Source organism: Sebastes fasciatus, chromosome 1, assembly GCF_043250625.1.
Source record: "Sebastes fasciatus isolate fSebFas1 chromosome 1, fSebFas1.pri, whole genome shotgun sequence".
In the NCBI taxonomy this organism is placed as follows: domain Eukaryota; kingdom Metazoa; phylum Chordata; class Actinopteri; order Perciformes; family Sebastidae; genus Sebastes; species Sebastes fasciatus.
Genome location: NC_133795.1, coordinates 4,870,632 through 4,892,240, shown reverse-complemented (window position 1 = coordinate 4,892,240; position 21,609 = coordinate 4,870,632). Strand labels below are relative to the sequence as shown.

The 21,609-nt window shown below is 42.6% G+C and overlaps 1 protein-coding gene across 1 annotated transcript in view; it reads right to left on the bottom strand.

Annotated features, from left to right (window-relative positions):
* Positions 1-5,608: 5,608 nt before the first annotated feature.
* Positions 5,609-21,609, bottom strand: part of cntn3b (contactin 3b) — a 63,926-nt gene continuing 47,925 nt past the window's right edge. Inside the window, exons 14-23 of the mRNA XM_074647059.1 lie at positions 18,642-18,759; positions 17,616-17,774; positions 17,339-17,488; positions 15,449-15,519; positions 14,815-15,049; positions 14,282-14,391; positions 12,808-12,994; positions 10,995-11,107; positions 10,724-10,889; positions 5,609-10,183 (exon numbers count right to left, since the gene is read on the bottom strand). Of these exons, the coding sequence (XP_074503160.1) occupies positions 10,092-10,183; positions 10,724-10,889; positions 10,995-11,107; positions 12,808-12,994; positions 14,282-14,391; positions 14,815-15,049; positions 15,449-15,519; positions 17,339-17,488; positions 17,616-17,774; positions 18,642-18,759 (1,401 nt within the window). The 3' untranslated portion in view covers positions 5,609-10,091. The remainder of the gene's footprint in view (positions 10,184-10,723; positions 10,890-10,994; positions 11,108-12,807; positions 12,995-14,281; positions 14,392-14,814; positions 15,050-15,448; positions 15,520-17,338; positions 17,489-17,615; positions 17,775-18,641; positions 18,760-21,609) is intronic.

The window sequence follows — 21,609 nt, the reverse complement described above, 5'->3', positions numbered from 1 at the left end:
CGTGTACTGTTTAGCCTTAAGATGAGAACGTTTGTGACCCGGCCGTCATGTCGTGATCAGTTGAGGAAATACCAGGCACCGCCCACCAGCCGGAGCACAGCCAATTTCATTTGAAGTAAACCCACAGGGAGGGATTAGTAGGGTGTTTGTTGTGGTGTGGCACGCAGGACACAGACTAAAGGTTGCAACCTCTAGTTAGTGAAGGGTAAGGAGGTTTATTGCAGTTCAACAGGGAATGGTGGGCAAGTGGAGAGGAGGAGATGGCTGGCTGAGGCTCAGGGCAGAGGGGCGATGGTGAATGGCAGACCGAGCTGGACGAGGGGGGGGGGGCAACACACAGAGAGACAGGGGAGAGCTGGAAACACAGGGAAGGAGACACACTAGGAGATAAGACACAACTGTGACAGTATTAAAGGAATAGTAGGAGATTTTGAGACATTAAGATGCTTATTCACCTTAGAATTAGAAGAGAAGATTGATGCCACTCCACGCTTAGATGGTTCACTGGGAGTCAGTTTCTGTGTCACGTGGGTTTTGCCACGGCCCCGCCCCTTTAGGAGACTAGCAGCATGTCCTGAGTCTATTAACTCCAATGGGGGAAGTGAACATGAACACAGATTATAACTGATTCTTTCACCCCATAGTCACCAAAACAAATATCGGACACATTTTTTCACAAGCCACATATCTTCTGAACATTCTGCCACTAAAATGTCATTTTTCAGACAGAAAAATCAGGAGAAAATTAACTTTAGTCGAGACCTTTCTCTGTCTCAGCAACAAACTCTCGCGAGATCTGGCAACTAACGTTCACTAACGCCCTTGCTAACAAATTTTTGTGATGCAAAATTTTGGCTGTTTGCAAAAGACAATATAAATACATTATGCAAATATAATCCAATCTGCTTTCATCCATCCACACAAAGTTCCCACTTAGGAGACAGGAAGTGTATACAATTTCAAACCATTGGTGGAGCTTATATGCGTTATCTTTGTTATAGAGCATCTTTGGCTTAGCCTAGCATAAAGCCTTTTATTCAACAGGGCGAATAAATGTACTTCCCAAAATATTAATATCATTTTTGAATTAAATGTAACTTTGCTACTCAACTTCTAGCAAATTAGAGGGAGGGTGACAGCTCGTGTCAAAACATGATTGCTTTGATATTCTTCCATTTCATCAGTCTTTCTAATTCTTTTAAATAAAGCAGCGATTGCATGGGAGGAAGGATGAACTCTTGATCTTTATGAAAATGTTACATTTTTTGGGGGAAATAAACTGTTGAAATAACATACAAATTGAAATACCTGTCTTTTTTCTCACTTAAATGCACATTTCTATTGAATGTTGGAATCCCTTTGCAGATCACATCAGAGGTTCTGTGTGAAAATACCAGAAGAGTTCATTTCTAAAACCCCGATGATATCTGTATTGGGAATAAATAAGAAAGCATGAAGTGACCTCAAGATATTCATAAACATCTCAGCTAATGTAGGCTACTCTTCAAACAACTTACAATCTGCTTACACTGCTGCAGAGCAATTACTGCCGCTACATTTTGTAAGAAAAACGTTAAGTGAACTTTCATTTCGAAATCCCTTTATGTGAATATTTTGCGGAACTTCTGAAACAGCCCCCCTGTTGTGCTTGCCACCATATTTTAAAATCAATTTCGCCACACTGAAGGAAATATCACTTTTCAAAACAAGAACAGACCACGAGGGCATGAACAGCGGTGCTCTAAAGAAAGGCTTTCATATATCTCTCATCACAACAGGACATTCAGCGGATCATTTGCATGCATTATAGATTGCATCTCTTCAAAGATACTGTAAAAAAACGAACAAGGAGGCCAACAAGGGGTGAAAGCAAATGAGCAACCTTTTCATACATATAAAACAAGTTCGAATCACATGGCTTGTGTATTACTTAGTGACGACCTCTGGTCAGAAATAAAGAAACATCCATTCTTCACACATACTGTGCCTATGTGGGGCTAATGATGGGTAAAATGCACAGCGGAGAAAGCAATGCAAAGCTGTCCTTTGATGAATCGGGTGATTATATTCTGAAACACTCCTTTGCTCTACAAACTGCTGTGGCATAAAGTAATCCTGATCTCACTGACTAAAAAGGCCTGCTCACCATTGATGTGCGAATCCCACAAGCAGAGGCTTGCTGCCGTTCCTGCCTCAGATTATGGAAGTTGGCACCTTTACTTCAATCAAGCATCGCTACTGTATGATGTCATCGTTAATGTTAAAGTTAATACATCTCATTTACACTCACTTGATGTCTCTAAAACGCTGGCAATTAATTGTTATGAATTATTCAACAGCGGAGTCTATAGATCTGTCGGCCTTTTAATGCACTACGAGCTACTTTAAAATGTAGCAGTGCTTAAAAATGGGTCAATTTATTGATATTAGATGTAATTTATACCCAGAACCACAAACACTGTGTGGCTTTTAGACCTATAGAAACACCTGTATACTGTCATGCTTAAGTTTGTATGCCGGGGCCCACTGGTAGGCCTCAGAGCACCATCTAGTGGGCCGCTGCCAAATGGTTAGATTAAAGGTGCTAAATGCGAGATTGGGAGTATTTCTATTGCCTCCGCACGGCTCTCAACATTGCGACGGCTGAGTCGGCAGCTTGTAGCTCACGGGGCTAACAGCGCTAACGGTGAAAACAACATCAACACTGCTGACAGAGATAACAGTGTTTACCTAAGGGGGAACCGGAGGGTGGGGCTATGCTTCAGCAATAGCGGTCGGGATGGTGTTATCTGCTGTAACCGCCATAATATGAGAGCAGTGAAGAGCGGCGGCTGTGAGCTAGCCAATGGGGCACGCTCACACACAAACATGCACTAAAAGCATGGCAACGGCCGGCCCGGCTATGTAAACAAAGCACAGAGGAGCTCTGATTACAACACACACAGAGGGAGGGAGACTTCATTCTCTGCTCAGGTAAAATGTTTCTATTTTTTGTATCTAAATATGCTCAAGAATTAACATGAAAAAGGCAAATTGCATAATTTCAATGATTCAGTTATGTTTTACATCCCCCGATTGGCTCATTGGAAGTCCATCCTGGCCGCACGGATTTCATATAGTTAATATTAAACATGTTCAATATTTACAATCGGAAATCCTGTTGTGTATGGGGAACAACACAAGTGTTTATTTAACATGTCTCCATGACTTCATCCATTATTTTTCTTTTTTCTTTGTGAATTTTCAGTACAAAGTAGTGCAAAAACTAACATCGCTAATTCTACCTGTCCGTTGTCCGCCATGTTTGTTTACGCTAAAGTCACGTTTGATCGCGAGAGATTTTGCGAGTTTTCTTTAGTGGTGACTCTTATTGTTCATGAAGGGAATCTGTTAGTGTGTAGTTTGCTGTTTTGGCCAAATCGTTGCTCTCCACACACTATAGGAGCAAAACTGATCAATTTAACATAACAAGTTGTTATGTGTGGGGTCTCTCACATTTTGAACATCTGTTAAGGTTTGAAAAGTTCCCTCGGATGTATAGCAGTGACACAAAATACTGTAGATCGGTTTATGAAAGGAAGAAGTGATGGGTGAGTCAACCCTGCGCCAGTAAAAGCCCCAAAGTGTGTGGTGAGGAAAAATGACCCTGAATACATTCAATTTGGGTTCATAATTTATTTTGGTCCTAAAGCTGACGTAACATATTTACAGCCCAGTTTGTTTTATTTTTTTATCCTTTTTTTTATATATATTTGGGACAGTGGTCCTTGGAAATGTTTTAACAATCAGAAGTGGGCCTTAACTTACAAAAGGTTGAGAACATCCGGTGTAGAGGATCCTGAATCAGGGCAAAAAACACACAAGAAGAGACGCACAGAAACTAGAATCATTTGCAGCAGCCTGAAACGTATTAACTATCACTGTAGCTGATGGAACGATCTGGGGATGAGTGGATGAAAGACCAGGCTTGATGTTCTGCAGAGTGATGAGCCTGATGGAAGGCAGGTGTGGGTAATCAGTGGTAACTGGAGGCCAGGAGGGGAGCGCCACGCCCACGGCACAAAGACACAGACACAGACAGGGATACACAGGGGAAGGGGAAAAAACACAGGGAAACACACGGCCGTGACTGTGACAGCTGAAGGGCGCAGATATCCTGCAAATAGATCAATGTTTCCCTTAGTCATTGTTACATTTAATAAGATATGTAATTTAGTCTTGAGTTGGTCTCAGTCTTGATACCCCTAGGACCTGGTCTGGTTTCCAGCTGCATTGGCTCAATCTTGAGGAATGACTTGGACTTTACTTGATTTCAGATTATGGCTGGATGATGCTCAGTATTATCTTTTAGTAATACAATGGTGTTATTATCTTTTGCTAAAATTATCTTATGATTTCATTGTATTACAAATCTCTGTTTGCAAACAGTATGTACGCTGTTGCCTATAAATACAGTGTACAAAGCAAACTGTTATCATTTTCCCAGAGATCCAGAAACTAACCAACCATTCATCCTGATCTCTCTCCCAGGGTGTCAAGGTGTTCGGGTCAAACAAGCACCGGACTCTCACTCATGTCTGTGTCCCTTGTGAAACCAAAAGTTACATCCGTAGCTTAGGTTGTGTAAGAGAAGTAGTTATTTTAACTCAAACCGTGATTTTTTTTCTAACTCTAACCAAATAGTTTTGTTGACTAAACCTAACTGCGTCTGTTTCACATTAACGTGTTACGTTAACCATGCGAAAAACCTTCTGCGTCAAGATACTACGCAAACAACCCTGTCTCACGGGAAGCTGTATAAATACCACAACATTACACGGACATTCCGCGTGTGATGACTACGCATTTTAGACTTTTTGCGTGTCATTTGTACGTCGCTTTTTATGTGTCATTTGCACGCTACGCAACTAAACTATGGTAACGTTTGCAGTAGGTTAAGGAAAAACGTCATGGTCGGGCTAAAAATTTGTAAACTAAGTAAAATATGTACAGGAGCAATGTACCACAACTACGGAAAACACATCACAAACGTCACTAAAAAAACATGACAATCGTCATGTGACAAACAAGCGGCAAAATATGACGAGTAGGGATGGGATCACATTGAGCCCTCCTAGCTGGAATAATACTACTGGCCCACTTGTTTTCTGGGTGTCCGTCAGTTTGTGGCAATTTTGAGAAAACTCAACTTAATTTAGGAATATGCATATATGTGGGAACAATATAAATAAAAATAATAAAACTCAAAACTAGATTTTGACACAGGGTAGTCCGTAGTAGGAATCAGGGTTGCAAACTTTATCACTCCTTTCAACCTTTACAAAGGCAGCGCAGAACAGATCCACTCCTTTCATTATTACCTTTCACAATAAAAGCCCATAGATATATAATATTCACAGGTGAGTATTTCACATTTTTGTGTTGTTTATTTGTCACGCCCCCGGTATGTAAAGGCCTTTAGGTGCAAATTCTGTAACACATTTGCATTAATCACATATCCAAAAACCAACTGAACTTGGGTCTTGGGAGGTCCATGGGGCTTTGGATCTGGAAGAAAGCTGTCTGTGTGTCTATGAGTTAGGCAAACGCAGTCGAACATCCCACTGGCTGGAATAAACATTTTTATTAAGTTATAGTTTTAGAAAAAAATCCAACACAAATTCACAAACAATGATTAACATGCACAATTTTAGTATACAAGACAAAACAGTTACTTTTCAATATGAAAATGCCATTCTACATGTCAGTATCTCACAGAGATCATTGATTAATACACCAGTATTAAGGTCGGAGAACACACTATATAAAAGCAGTAAGGTTGTCTTTGATGGCCATGTTTAAAAAATATATGCAAGCTATTTACACTGCACCAGGTACACTCCTCATTAGCAACAACAACCACAGAAACCAATCTAACCAAACAGACCTTGCGGATATAAATAGATATGTTGTTGTGTCTGTGATCAGTACACTTCAACCATTCCAGCCGACGCCTCTGATCACTTCCTTCACTTCCATTAGATTGTACTTTGTAGTATTTATTAAAGCACAAGGCCAGAAACAATAGTTTTGTTTTCTTATGAGAACATGAGCAGAGGTAAGAAACATCAGGCTGAATTACAACTATGTCAAAAGTTAAGAAAGCTCAGAGAAAACTGCCACACTTTTAAACACTGTAAATGAATAACCTAGGAGTCTGCCATCTTGCGATGAGGTTAAGTTATTTGGATATTAACGGAAATATTAACAACACTTCAAGGATCAAGTATTTGGACACACAAGCTGCTTTGAGGCCCGGTCACACCAGAAAGCGGCACAGCGATATTCATCTCACGTCTTTGTGAAAAGGGCATCGCTAGAGGCTTGGTGACATAGTGAATACTCCCAGGACTAGTTGGTGAACTACTGTAGTTGTCAAGCTAACGGCTAAACGTGATAGAGAGCCAGGAACATGCTAGTGCTAGTCAGTCTTTTAGTTCTTTGTTCTCCATCTTTAAAAAATAAAAAAATAAAAAACTCCCTAAGCTAGCTAGCTTGCTAGCACTGCTGCTCATTAGCTTGGTAAATAACAGGACATTTAGTTCACACAGTTTATTCCATAGACATATTTGTTCCATCAAAACCTCTCATTACTTGTCTAAAAACTTCTTTGTGGAGCAGATTGTACTCCGACAGAGGAGGGTTAACTAAAGGTGGTTAGTGCCAGTCCAGTCTCATTCCCAGGGCGTCAAATACGGACGTTTTCATGGCCCTCAGTGTCTGATACCGACGCACAAATCACCCGTTAGCGTCTGTATGAGACCCACCGGGCTGTAAACCCATCCGCGGCAATATTTGACGCTCAGAGCAACTGCTCCAGCCGTCCATGACGGCGTAGTATAACGAACAACAAACCAGAGAGCGGTGGCGAACGGGGGCGATGGATGGGTCAAACAAACACAGGGCTTTCACCCAGGACACCAAAAGTTAACGTTGACTTATTTTAAGTTGCGTAAGTAGGCTACGTTACGTAACGTTCTTAATTTACGTCTACGTATTAACGTAGGCTATGTAATTTACCAAAATTGCGTAATTTTAACCCAAACCAGGGTCTTTTACTACAGTGGTTCTCAACCTCGGGGTCGGTTAGATAATTTTGGGGGTTGCCAGATGATTGTTGAGAAAAAAATTAAACTAACAAATAAATAAAAAAACATATTTTAGACTGGGTAATGTTTTTTACATGACATCGCCTGTACCAGTGATATAATCTGCCTCAGATTGTATGGAGTGTAGAGTAGTGTAAAATCCACAGTGCCTGGAGCACATTGGACAACGCCTAGGTGCTAGCTGTTCAAACCAAACAAAACTAAACAAAGCATTATTTATAAAGCCTACATTTATTAATCAGAGTATTCACAATAATCACTCAAAATCAGCAGGGGGAGGCGTGTAGGGTCGCGAATGGCAACCTGATTATTCTGGGTGGTCGTGACTCGAAAAGGTTAAGAACCAGTTTAGTTTTACTAAACCTGACTAAGTATTGTGTTGCCTAAACCTAAATGACGCCAAGGGGTCCTGACCAAGCGTCCATATGTGACTAATTGGGAATGAGAACGGGTTAATGCAACACAGCTGATAAGCTAGCTTTCACCAATTTGGATTACCCAGTTTGTCAAGGCGGTTTGATAAAAGTTAACGGCACAAAAAAAGTTCACCAAAGTTTAAATTTACACAGATTTACTTCACCCCATTGAAATGATTTTTGCCACGGAATTTTAGACTACTGTTTTAAATGCTGGTGTGACTGGGCTTTTATGTTGTCAGAAAAAGAAATCCACAGTAGCACTTTGACGTGTAACTCAAAAGAATCAACCAGCCAATCAATTTCAGCTCACTGCTCCAATGCAAAATCACAAAATCTACCACTACACAACGAAATACTCGTAAAATCTGTGAAAAAGAAATTGAGCAAATACAGTGAGATTTCTAGTAAAAACAAAGCAAAACACAACAGAGAAAAGAATGCCTTTGAAGTTGTCTGATGGGGAGTTAAGTAGTTCTGAAGCATCATTGCCTGTAACACAAAAAGTGTGATAAGAACGCGGCCATAAGTCAATCAAGCAGCTGAATTGTGACAGCTGTAATAATGGGGCAGGAAAATCAATATCCCATTGACTGGTCTGCAGCAGTCTAATCAAAGAGCACAGAGCTTTATGAAACCAGTAAAGGAGCAGATAGGACAGCCTGATTATGTCGGCCGTTAGGACTTTTTTTACGAGGCCTCTGGGGACTGCACACCTGTTCAGACGGCTAAGTGAGGACATCCAGTCACCTTGCATCAATTCCTTGTGCTTTCATTCGACTTTGGGGAAGTGGTGGTGGGGGGCAGAAGAGAGTGCAAAATACAGACGACGAAGACGACGACAGCCTCCGAGCTAATGACCGTACACAGCCCCATGTTCGGCAAAGGCACAGTAATGTGTAGCAGTTCAGTTGACTGTATCCTTCCACGTCCACGTGAACATTGTCAAGACCCCGGTAATCGTACCTCGGCTCTTTCTTGGGTGGCTTTTGACAGACTCATCCACATCATAAAAGGGCGTGAAAAGTTGCTCCCTCAGCAGATACTCTTTTGTTGCTGTTCAGTCTGGTGTGTGTCCAATAGGCGGTGATGGGGTTTTGGGGGGTGGGGTGGGGTGGGGTGGGGGAGAAAATGACAGCCGTGCCTTTCGCTCCATTTCCAGTCAGAGCACTTTCACCGCAGTATTGGCATCAATTATTCTGATGCCTTAATAGCCCATAAATTATGCTTCGGATGGAGTCATACATTTATTATACCACGGACCATAAATACTGGGACCAAAATTATACCTCAAATCCATTGCGGCTTTTCCTAAAGCTTCCAACCCTTTTTTGTCTTAGGTAAACCCGGTGTCTCAATGAAAAATTAATCAACACACCCTTTTCCAATAATGGGCTCCCTCTACATTCTGAGTTTCCTGTCCTTCCTAACGAACGTCTTCGGAAAGAAAAGCAAACAAAGCCTCTTCTTCTGCAACATGAATCTTTCCCTTAAGCTATTTGAAAAGGGAAAAAAAAGAAGAAAAATCGGAGTGAGCTCTAGTGAAGGCACTGTTATCCTGCAGTCCATTGTGCACTGGGCCAGCTGGTCATCTGGGGTGTATAGATGGTAACATGTTCCGTGATATGATATACGTATCTAGAACACAGGTCGTCTAAATGTAGCGGAGGAACAGCACGCATGGGATCTGACACCATGCGTCTCTATCTTCTGCAATCCCGGCTTTTTGAGCCAGACTGAGAACGCGGAGTGTGATAGGCATTTATTATTTAGAGGAGCAAGAGATGGCAAAATGCCAAGATCTATCTATGTGAGTATTGTGGAGAGGGGAGGGCTTCAAGCTCAGGAGACTGTTGCTCTCCAACAGAGCTAATATTATTTCAATATGCAGAGATAAGTGGGTTTGAGGCACAGTTGATCAATTTGCTATGCATCTTTCATATATCTGTCAAAGCCTGGTGAAAATTTTAAGCCTGCAATGGATGTTTCTTTTGGCAAAAGCTGCAAAAAATGTGATAAGGATATTAGTTGATGTTCTGTCAATGGGACTGGTTTAGTTTAAGGTTTTTTCAGAGAGTAAAATGTGGATGAAACCAATGAATATCGGTTAATCACCCATTGAGAAGTTATATAGGGGGTTAAAGAAACCATAAAGCAAGCAGCCTGTCACCTACTTTGGTATGGACTGTATGTGTAAAATGGGTTTTAAGGCATTAGTATCTCCAAAGACACTAAGAAGATAAGTCATGTAGACATCATAACTTCTAAAAATGAAACCTAGAGCACGGTGGCACTTATGACGCTGGAAGAAATACTGAAAGATATCATGCACGCAAATCATCTCTATCTGATGGCCCTTTTTTAAAAGAAAGCGGCGTGGTCCCTTTAAGAGTTCGGCGAAGTCCAGTCCTTTCCAGTCTTTCCCAGTCCTGCCACTGAAGCCCGGGCCTTGTGCCAGTCCAGTGGACAGGCCGACTGAAGGGGGTGGAGGGGGAGGGCAGGGCGCTCTGTAGGCTCCGATTAGACATCACCAGGCGGAGCAGAGCAGGCCGCTGATGAGGACTGCAGAGAGGTACGACGGGCCGAGGCGGATCGCTCCGGAGCCCCGCGCTCCCATGCCTGCAACCAAAAAAACAGCAGAGCAGCTCGTGAAGAAACCAGAAATACCCCTCAGATCTAAAGAACAAAAAACCCCGCACTCCGCTGTGCCATCCCCTAAAGATTCTGACAAGTCATCATAAATCAAAAGCCAACTGTGAATTTTTCCCATATCTACATTATTACTGGCTTTCAACAGGAGAGGCTATTTAAGCATTCAGGGAAGATAAAGTTCGTATCATATCAAAGAGGAGAGCGGCAAACTGAGCCGCCTCACAATTTTGCACAGCAGCGGGACGGGAGCACAGAACTGCTTTATATGCTGCAGCGCTGTGCAGCCAGTCAACACGGAATAATAACCCAATGGCAGAGATGGATGACACCGCGCACGCATTTCTAAAAAGGTCGCTTTTCTTGCACTCGAAATAAGTCTATTACACACGGTTGGAAGGGGATGCGATGAAGCCAAATTAAATGTTCTCTCCGAATTATTGAATCCTCAGATTTATCAGCGGCCGAAAAGTAAATGATGTGAAGAAGAAAAGACAACAGTAAACTCACTTAATTTATGGATGTGGATGGGTTCACTGCCCACACCTTCGCCGCCCTCACTCATGGCCTTGATCTGGATGAGATAGTTGTCATTGGCGGATAGGCTGAGCTCCACGGTGGTTTTGTTGGTCGAGATAGCGTTGATGTCATTGTATCGATGTCTCTTCAGCAGCACCTGAGGCAGGAGGGGGAGGTGACACAGAAAAATGAGCTAATGCAGAAACCGTCTCATCCCTGATTCTGAAGATAAATCAGAGCGTTGCAGTAAATTTGGACCTACCAAATACCCAGTGACCTTTGACTCGGTCTCCATAGCTACTACGGGATCCCAGTGCATCGTGAGCGTGGAGCCAATCATGGTCCATTGTATGTTGAGCGGAGCCCGATCGGGAGCTGGAGAAACAAACAGATATACAACAGGATATGCTGCATGACTATTTCCTGTGGTTATTTTTCCAAATCAGTGCATGTATATAGAACAATTTACAGATTCCTCCTTTAGCTCCACTTGGAGAGATTTTCATTTTAAAAAACTCTCAACTTATCGGTCTGAATAATGAATTGAGGCTACAGCAGAGCTCCCCTCACTAATTAAGACAGAGTGAATTCTATGGTGGCCCTGAGAGCTCAACACACCACAACATAGAAAAACACAAATAGACCAAACAAAAGCAAATTGACAACATGTGCAGCATTCAGAAACACGCATGGCAAAGTGAGAAAGCACAACCAAATACAGAAAAACGCAGCATGTTTGCAGTGTTTCGTTATATGGCTGTATGCTGCACATGTTTTTTTCAGAGTGGTGAAGACGTCTTCATTTGCTTGTGTTTTTATTTATTTGCAGGAGTTTTCTTGTGTTGCAGTCCGTTGAGCTTTCACCATAGAATTTGGGGAAGTATGAGTTAAGGCCACCATACAATTCTCACTATTTTCTATCCTTTTTTTCTTTACTATCCTGGTGTCATGAAACACGAGTATGCTATGGTTACTTTTACACTCATATTGCAGAATATCTGAGGGCTTAAATCCCTACATTTCAAGAGTCTAGTTTGCGCAGCAGTTGTGTAGATTAGCTTTAAGGTGCAGTGTGTAAGATTTGGCGGCATCTAGCGGTGAGGTTGCAGATTGTAACCAACTGAAACTTCTCCCGTGTGCCAAGCCAACCTAATATCACACTAAAGAGTGTAATAGACCAGCCTGTCCACCGGAAGAAAGTGTCACGTTTTGCCTCGCAGAGACGTGAACATTACACACCTGTATGAACGTGCAGTACCAGCAGGGGGCAACTGAGCCACTCACTTAGACAACAAAACCAATTAGTCAGGTTAAGGGAAAACGACATTGTTGAGCTTAAAATAACTATGTAAATTAAGTAAAATATGTACGGAAACAATGTAACGTCATGACAAATTTCACTAACGTAACTTGCAAAACAAAATATCGGTCTCTCGCTTGAAAGTCCTGTGTTTGTTGGACCCACGTCTCTTGACAACCGTCACCACAAAACACTTCACCTTCATGCAGGCGTGTAATATTCACGTCTTGGCGACACAAAACGCAACACTGTCGCGCTTTCTTCCGGTGGACAGGCGGGTCTATTGCACTCTTTGCCGCGAGACTGGGCTGGCCAAGCGTGTAGGAGAACTATGGTGGCTGAAACAAAAATGTGAATACGCGAATGGCCCTCTCTAGAGCCAGTGTTTGGTTTCTCCGTTCTGGGCTACTGTAGAAACATGGTGGCTGGCTCAGTGCAGAGGACCTGCTCCCTATGTAGATATAAACGGCTCATTCTATGGTAATGAATCCACCCTAATTGTTACACACTTTTCCTTTAACATCACTTGTCCTCCGTAAATACCTAAATTGTCACTGCAGCTCCACTCAACCCATTGATTACATTTTCTTTTCTCAAGGTAAATGGAAAGTTCCCTTGTCACATCGAATTTTATGAGCGCAACCAGCAAAGCTGAAGAAATGCTACGCCTGTCATGTTGAGGACAGTACGACGTCATCCGAGAACGGCTCACACGGTTCATGAACGAGGGGGCCGTTTGGAAATGGTTACAATGGCCCCTCGGCGACGCACTCACGTGGTTTCTTTGTGGTGGCGTTGATGGGCGCCGACTGTGGCCCGGGGCCAGCCGTGTTGAATGCGGCCACACAGAGGTAGTAGACTGTGTTCGCTTTCAGCCCTGTGATGTTAACCAGCGTGTAGTTCCCAGATATGCGCACTTTGCCAACAGTGTCAGGCTTGGTGTCGTCTTCCCAGTACATGACCTGTTGGGGTGAAAAAAAAAGTCTCAATCATGGGCACAAACAGCCAGAATCTAGTGGTGCATTTCACTGCATTATTGAAATTCATATTCCATCATGAAATCTGAAATGCTGTGTGTATTACAGAGGGGAGGGAGAGATGATGAGTAATACATTTTTCACTAGTGGAGTCTCCATTACTGATGCACATCCTCTCAACCACCCAGACCATATGAACGGTTGGTGGGTCGTATGACCCGGGAACGAATATTCATGATTATTGTATGTTTTTTTCCCCCAAAAAACAGCCTCAGCATTTACTTTAGTCTGAGGAAACTGAATATGAAAAGTGAAGAAGTTATGGATGAATCTGAATAATTATTTAAAATGCTTTACATGTATTAACAAATGACCACTTTCTACAGCAAAGCAGGATTCTGTGTTAAAGATGCACAGTTTGCTCTCCTTCAGGCTATTAGCCTCCAGTTAAAGGTGAAGGTGAAGCGATATTTGATAAAACAAATGGACTAATTGGCCGCTTGCTTTGGGTCATCTTCAATATTTATGTGTTTGGTATTAAGTGACATAAGAGTTAAGTCAATAAATAATTAAATTAAAATGTGAAGTCTGCCCTCGGGGATACTCCGGCTGTTCCATCACGTTGAATTATTGCATCGCAAATTTGTTATCAATTAAAGTTGTGTATGATAAGCACCAGGATTGGGTTTACAGTAATTTAATGTTTTCAGCAGTAATAATGATGATTGCATTAAAACTGAATTGCATTTGCAATCGTCTAATTAAAGGCTGAGTGCAGTCCACAGCTCCTCCGATCTATACTGTTGGTGGCCTATTGAGATTCAGCAGCTGAAATCCACTTCAGGACCGCATTTGGAGAAATGAGCTCTGTTCTGAAAGGACAATGTGGCCACCGCCATGGCAACTGGGGAGCTTTGTGCTGAGGGCCAGAGGTGACAGATATTGAAAGAGCACCGGGAGGGGGGGGGGAACAGCAAAAGCCCTCTTTGCATTCTTGAAAGAATGAGGGATTTTATTTTTCTCTTGTGGGTTTGCTGTTGGTGCACCAAAGTGTTGGGGTCATTTCATGATATTATTACAGTAAAAAAAAAACAAAATCCACACAGAGATACATGAGAAGATATATTACAAGTTAAAAAAAAGAGAGAAAACTAATTTAAAGAACAAAGAAAGGGTGGTTATGATCTGATAAAAAAAAAAAGCCACATGGGAAAGCTCAATTATCGTGTTATTTGAGGAAAAAAAGAAAATTTGCAGTGATTCACAACGTACCTCGTATCCAAGCACTCTCTCAGAGATGGCAGGGAGAGCTTCCCAGATCACTTCAATTTGCACTGCAGACACACTTCTAGTCCTAACCCTCTTTGGAGCCACGCTGGGGACTGCAGAAAATAGAGCGCTGGTGAGAATCCCAAAGACTCATCCGACACCATCACATACACTAATAGCAATAAGAAAGGCACCACATAGACCTGTAGTTTCACTGAAAAGCTATTTCCCCTACTCTCTTTTAATGGGATCTGTGACTGACATAAGGGAAGACTATCTGCCCAGCAAATTCAATTAACAGAATACCTCCCTGACAGCGCGGTGTGGTAAGTGTCTGCTAGGATTTCCTGTAATCTACCAGCACGATAACTAATATCAAGTTGACATTCCCAGTTTGAGAGGGGAGGGGAATAACAGCACTGGAAAAAGAGAGAACTAATTTCATCATTACTATTCAAGGTCATAGTTGTAAGGAGAGAGATTATAGCTTATTTAAGCATCACTCTCCGCCGCCGGGCTGGGAAGTCGGTACGTACCTTCCTCTGCCGAGTACACGGTGCCGATGGAGCTGAAGGGCCCCTCCCCTCTGTTGTTGTACGCCCCAACTTTCACGTCAAACGGCGAGAAGGGTGGGATGGTGTCGTTGCGGAAGACGTAGCGTGCCACGCCAGGTGTGGAGATGACCGCTCGCGTCCACGTGCCCGTGCCCAGGGGCCTGAAGGCGATGATGTAACCGAAGCCCTCTCCGTTCTGCAGTTCCTCGGGAACAGGCTGGGAGCAAAACACAAAACTATAGTGATATTAAAATGCATACAGACAAAGAAACAGACAGGCCCGTCTCTGCGCTGCACCTCCGACAAGGACGTCCGCGATTTAGACACTGCCCCCTTTCTTTGCCGTCACCACCCAGAACGCTCCGCAATCACCTTTCGCCTTATCTTTTTCCTCCTTTTGTGGCTATGTAATTGTGGCTAAAGTGCAAAACTCTTCAGAGCGAGTGCTCTCCGTCCCCTGCTTTTGGAGGGAGAAATGACACTCGGAGGCTGGGGCCCCGAGGAGAGGTGTCTCGCTCTAATGTGGGCCATAAAATTGCTCCGTTCAATTCTGCACAATTAAGCAAAACCATTACTCGGCAATGGATAGAACAGTAAAACGTGACAGATGACTTACCTCCCATGTTATCACTAATTCAGACTTTGTGCCGCCTCCTCCTCCGACATCAGTGGGAGCTGTATCAGGAACTGAGAGGTAAAGCCCAGAGGGGAGCAATTAGAACACAGTTTACAAAGCTCAACGACAAGCCTCAACTCTACTTGTAGCCTTATGACAAGGCTGCCTGCTGCAGACACTGCCTTCCATTTTACAGCCCACAAATCCCTCACTGTGCAAACACAAACATTTCGGAGAATAGTGAATTACTGATATTGCCCAAATGTCACCGTGCATAGACACCAAGCCAAGATCTGCAGTTCTTTGCAAATGGCACTCAACTCAACCCACTCGTTCCTATTCCCACTCAGCTGTTGGAGCACCGCGGTGTGATGGCAGAGCTGATAGTGTAGGTGGAGGAGCACTCGTGCACGTCCTTATAGTATCCTATAGTAAGCGGAGCATCACATTTAATGTGTCATATCAGCAAATGGTTGATGCAGCATTTATATCTGATACAGATGGATGGTTGTCTGTTAGGGTTGAATGTTGGGAACCGAGATCACGATACTTCCTCGGAATTCCAGCCAAACTCTGATCCTGTGTCCTGGAAAAATACCTAAACATTATATTCCTTCCTATGACGGCTTATTAGGGCCATTGTAAGTAAAAAAATAAATAAAAAAAATATGGAACCGGGAGGGGGTAATATTCAGAGTAAAAATTTTAAAAATATATTAGATAGTCTCTGAGATTAAAGCGGTATTTTTAAGAATTTACGAGAAAAAATTCACAAATTTACAAGAAAAAAAGGATCATTCCCTGAGATTGTAAAGTCATGAATTTACGAGAAAAAACTCAGATATTCTCTGAGATTAAACTCACAAATTTGCAGGAAAAAACTCACAGAAATAGTGTTTTTTTTTTTGTCAAGGAAGCACATCGCTTCACTTTGCAAGGTTGGATCAACCTCATCACACCACGGACGCCATCGTTAAACACTGTGTTAGCGTGACCCAACCAGTGCAAAACATATTAATTATATTACAATTTATTTCTATTCATAAAAGAACACAGACAAAACATGAAAGAAAACATGTTTATGTATCTTTCAGGATCTTCACCTCGCTCAGAGGCTATCCTTACCATAAGAACACTAACTAAGGTGCAACGCAAAAGGCGCAAAATTTCAGATTTTTTTCTTGGATATGTATGATTTGTTTCTCGTCAATTTACCACTTTATTCTCAGAGAATATTCTAGTTTTCTTTCTTGTAAATTTACCACTTTATTCTCACAAGTTTAAATTTTTCTTCTCGGATCCGTAATGTTTTTTTTTTACCTACAATGGCCCTAATACGCTGTCATACCATCCAGGGCTGCTAATGCTCATGTTTTCAAACTGTCTTATTCTCTCATGCTAAGGCACGGTTGTGTCTCAGGTGGTCCACTAATAACAGAATTGTTGGTTCGATCCCTAGCTCATGCTGTCCTCGTGTCGAAGTGTCCTCGGGCGAGACACTGAACCCCAAATTGCTCCCGACGGGCAGGCCAGCGCCTTGCATGGCAGCTCCGTCGCCAGCGGTGTGAGAGTGTGTGAATGGGAGAATGAGAGGCCAAGTGTAAAGTGTTTTGTCCGTTAAGGTAGAACAGAGCTATATAAGTGCAGCCCATTCCCCCATTTACCCTGACAAATGTGACGCCAAGTAAGAGGAATCTATTACTGCTTGAAATGTCAATTAATATGCAGTCTTACCAATAATGTTGTTCACTGGGGTTCAAATATAATTTCATTTATGGCGGGAAATCCCAAGAAAAGTGTTCCTGGTAATTAATCCTTTTTAAATCACCGCAAATCCTTCAACACTATTGTCAATGTGTGTGTGTGTGTGCAGTGAAGTGTTTCACATACTGGCATCCTCTGTCCTGGTCTTGGCCGAGGCCGGACTGGGCTCTCCCAGGCCTACAGCATTGCGGGCCACCACCCTGAACTCGTACTCCACCCAGGCGTTCAGACCGACCACCGTAGCTGTCAGCATGTTACCGTTGACCACCTCCGGCACTGCGAAGTGGAAACAAGCTTTTTAGAAAATCAGATTGTCGTATAAATGGGACTCAAATTGAATGATGAATAAATAAAAACCCACATAAGAACTACAAGGGGGGACAGGAGGAGTGTTTGATGGTACCTGTGTCCACAGCCTGCCAGCCCACGGTGAACGGCGTCCGGGCCTGGATGATGTAGCCGGTGATGGGGCTGCCGTTGTCCCTTCCAGGAGTCCAGGAAAGCTGCGCCGTGCTGTCTGTGATCTCCTCCACCGCCACCTTGTCCGGAGGACCTGGCGGACCTGAATCAATCAGACAATGAGGAGGGTGAATCCGAGGTGATCACCCATTCCAAGAAGCCTCCCCTCATCAAACCCATTAAGACTTCTGCACCTTGTTACATATCAAAGCCATCGTGCTCCCCTTCAATTAAAGGGCTACGTCCTTGGTGTGAACATGCGGGGGACTTTTCATTCACGGCGTGTTTGATGTGCAGGGCTACGAAGCGATTACTGAACTGGATGGGATCACTTATGAGGAAAGGAAAGAGGGGCTAGATGGGAGCAGACATTAGAGGGGAGAATAAAAGAAGAGATAATACAGAGGGAGGAAGACAGCAGCGAGTGTCTGTGACTGTTACGCACTCTGGCTTTACCATGTTGCTGTTGTTTGCTCAACTGCTCAATTATTTAAATGCTTGCCATGATATTTCACCGATGTGTAAATGAGCCAATTATAGTCATTTTCTGTGATAAACATTGCCTTCTCAAAGCACCTGGGACCGCTATTACAGTTTGTTAAGGGCATGAATACCAATGTAAATCACCAGAGATAAGCCCGCACAGCGAGCCAGATACACTGAGCACATAGCAACAAAGCAATGCCAGTGTGAGTGTGTGTGTGCCATTTTTACAATTTCAGCAACACATACAGTATAATGTAAACAGAAGCTGATACAACTCTGACTGGAGGTAGCATCCATCCATTTGCAGCACTCTATATTTACAGGAAGCCTCGAGCGTTTTTCACATCTTTCTCTTGTCAAACTTCTTTCTCTTTGAATACTTGTACGGATGCTTCAATGCCACATTATTTTACAATAAATACAGAAGAGTATTTGTGCATTAGCATATGAAAACAAGCTCTTGAAATCACTTTGATACGCTTACCTTTGACAACCAAGATGGCAGAGGTGGACAGGCTCTCGACATCGGTGTCAATAACGCAGACGTATTTCCCTCCGTGGTTCAGCTGGATGTTACGAATCATCAGATCCCCCGATATAGTCTAGAGGGGAATGTGATTGTTGAAAAAAATATGGTTAAGTAAGAGATGCAGCGTTATTTCATCACTCAGCTTTTGGCTCCAGGATGTTTGAAACATTTATAATGCTTTGCACAATCACATCGTCTCCAGGCCACAGATTTTTGCATCTCTTCAAACACCAACAGCAGACATGGCAGATGTACTCTGCACAAATAATGCTTTTGGCTGTCCTTCAGGCGCTACCCGACCACCCCAAACCCCCCTCAACCCCCGACAAACAGCTACCAGCTATACACAGGACACACTAAACAAACATAGTCTAGTTAATTGGCAAGACAATCCCAATTATTCTGTAATTACATAAACTCAAGCAAGATATGAGTATAACTCCCAGTGTAAAGAGCAAATATTATCTTACATAAGCTGGATGCATGTGGCGGCCATGAGGGGAACACAACAAAACATCACAACCAATATTGTAATCTTTCTCATCTGTATAAGGACAGTTGAATTATTTGTGGCTGCATGAAAGACATCCTTTAAGGAGAAGGCGGGTGTTTTTTCCTATATTTTTCTTATTGTCAACAAATCTCATTAAAAGACCAAAACCAACAATACCCTCGTCCGTCTCTCAACATCCTCCATACCCTGTTTGTGACACTCAGCCCCAAGCCCATTTGTTCCCACTAAAGACGTAAATATACATTTAAGAAAAAACAAATAAAAACAAACTGTCATTTTTTAAAGACTGAATAATGTCCTTTAACAGCTGGGTATTGTAGTTTTTTTAGCATACACATTTTGGTGCTCTCATGTCTACTCCAGTATCTACAGCAGCAGGACGCTGTGCGTGGGACTGATTCAGAATAAACTACACTGCCCGTGTTCATTGTAACGAAGGAACAGGTCATCCAGTGTGACATATTTTGGACAACAATGGAGCTCAACAGCACAGACGAATAAGCTATATCAGGCTTTAGATACAAAAACAATACTTGTTATGAGCCCTCTACACTGTGCAATTTTGGGTTCATGTCCCAGACTGAAGTTGACAATTGTGAGAAATGTGGCAAAATCTTTGGTCCTCAATCCAAAACGGTGGTCCTAAATCATGGTCTCCTAAAAATTACGTTCTCATACAACGAAACTGCATTGTGAATTACATTTCGAGGTCGGGTGGTGAATGGGTCAACAAACACCGGAGAACCCAGGAGACCGGTGTTTGCGTCCCGTGAGAAACTAAAAGTCAACATTAACTTATTTTAATCATGATTGTTTTTTTGTTTTTTTATTAAACCTAACCAAGTAGTTTTGTTGCATTTTTTGTTTTGTTTTGTTTTGTTTCAATTTACAACATTAACCACGTGTTTAAAACGGTTTAAAACGGTTTAAAACAGTTTAAAACTGCGACCGTGAACCGGGAGACAATATGTTTCCTTCAAAACGTAATTGAGAATACAGTTTAGCTGTAAGGGAATGTAATTTTGTAGGAGACAGGGTTGGAGACGCGTCCACTAACGTGAAATTTTGTCATCCAAACATAGCTTTCGGAAAATTCAAACGGTGTCCGAAAATTAAGGACCCAGTGCTCACAATAGCATTGTTACTACGACCCACTTCTAGAAATAAAATGATCAGTATGCAGCATTAAATGAAACAGAATACACTGACCATAACAACATTGTATGTGCCCATGGACACATACTGTATACTGTACATTCTGTCACTGTTCATACTGTCACTTTTAAATGGAGCACTACAGCTTGTATTTGACTATATTTTAAAAGCATGAGATATTATAGAGTTACATTTTATCAGACATTTATCACACTGGCATGTCTAAAAATGTGATACTAATCTCATCTTGCATTGTGTGACATGGACTGAACCTGTAAGATCACTGTTAAAGGGGCGTTCGGTAGGATCAATTCATTATTGATTTTGGTCTTCTGGTGGTATTTGTTGACATCAACAAAAAATATATAATAGCATTCAGCCTTAAGGCCTTTACACACCGGGGGTGTGACAAATAAACGACTCAAAAATCCTCATAATTATGGGCGCAACTCAACCCGTTCTGCACAACCTGATTGGTTGAAGCCTTTAACTGCGGTGCGACAACTCTGTGAAAATCTGTGTGAAGGTATTCATGACAAAAACAACAGTTGGAAAAAATATATTGACGTGCAAATTAATCCCATGAAAGAAAAAAAGAAAAAACGCAGCGGGTGTGTAAAGGCCTACATCCTTTAAACTGACATAATGTATGCAAAGGTAAAAAGTACATTGTAATGTTGTAATAAGACGTTTCATCCAGACATTGTTCTGTTCTCATTTTGACTGCGCGTGGGAGTCCACCTCCTGAAAGTTACCTCTTGAAGAGGTCTGTAACAAAGCACGGCAGCTTGTGAAAAGCGGTGTGTTGCTTTAGAAACGAGTCACCTGGGGAGAGCCAGGTAAGACTCGCTGCAGTCGGAGCAGATTTCATCACCCCCGGCCGCTAGTGATCAGAGCTCCCTCCTCTGCAGCAACTGGGCAGGAACACCCGTGGATCTCCACCTCTCTGAAGCGCCTGACAAAGTAGAGCCGAGCAGAATGGCACTTCTATGCGGCCACGGGCTAAAGAGACTACCTCTCCTGCTCTCTTTTCTCTTTTACCTCTTCCTTTCATCTCCTCTCCTTTCACCTGACAGTTTTCTTTTTTTTCTTTTAACACTGCCACGTCTGATTCTCTCTCTAATGTCAACCGCCACCTGGCCAACCTGGGAGCTCGTGCTCCCGAGCAAGGCGTCCTGCCTTGGCAGGAAGGAAGTGATGAGGCAGATTTGCTTTAATTATGTTAATTAATTCATCAGAAGCTGTTGAGCAGGG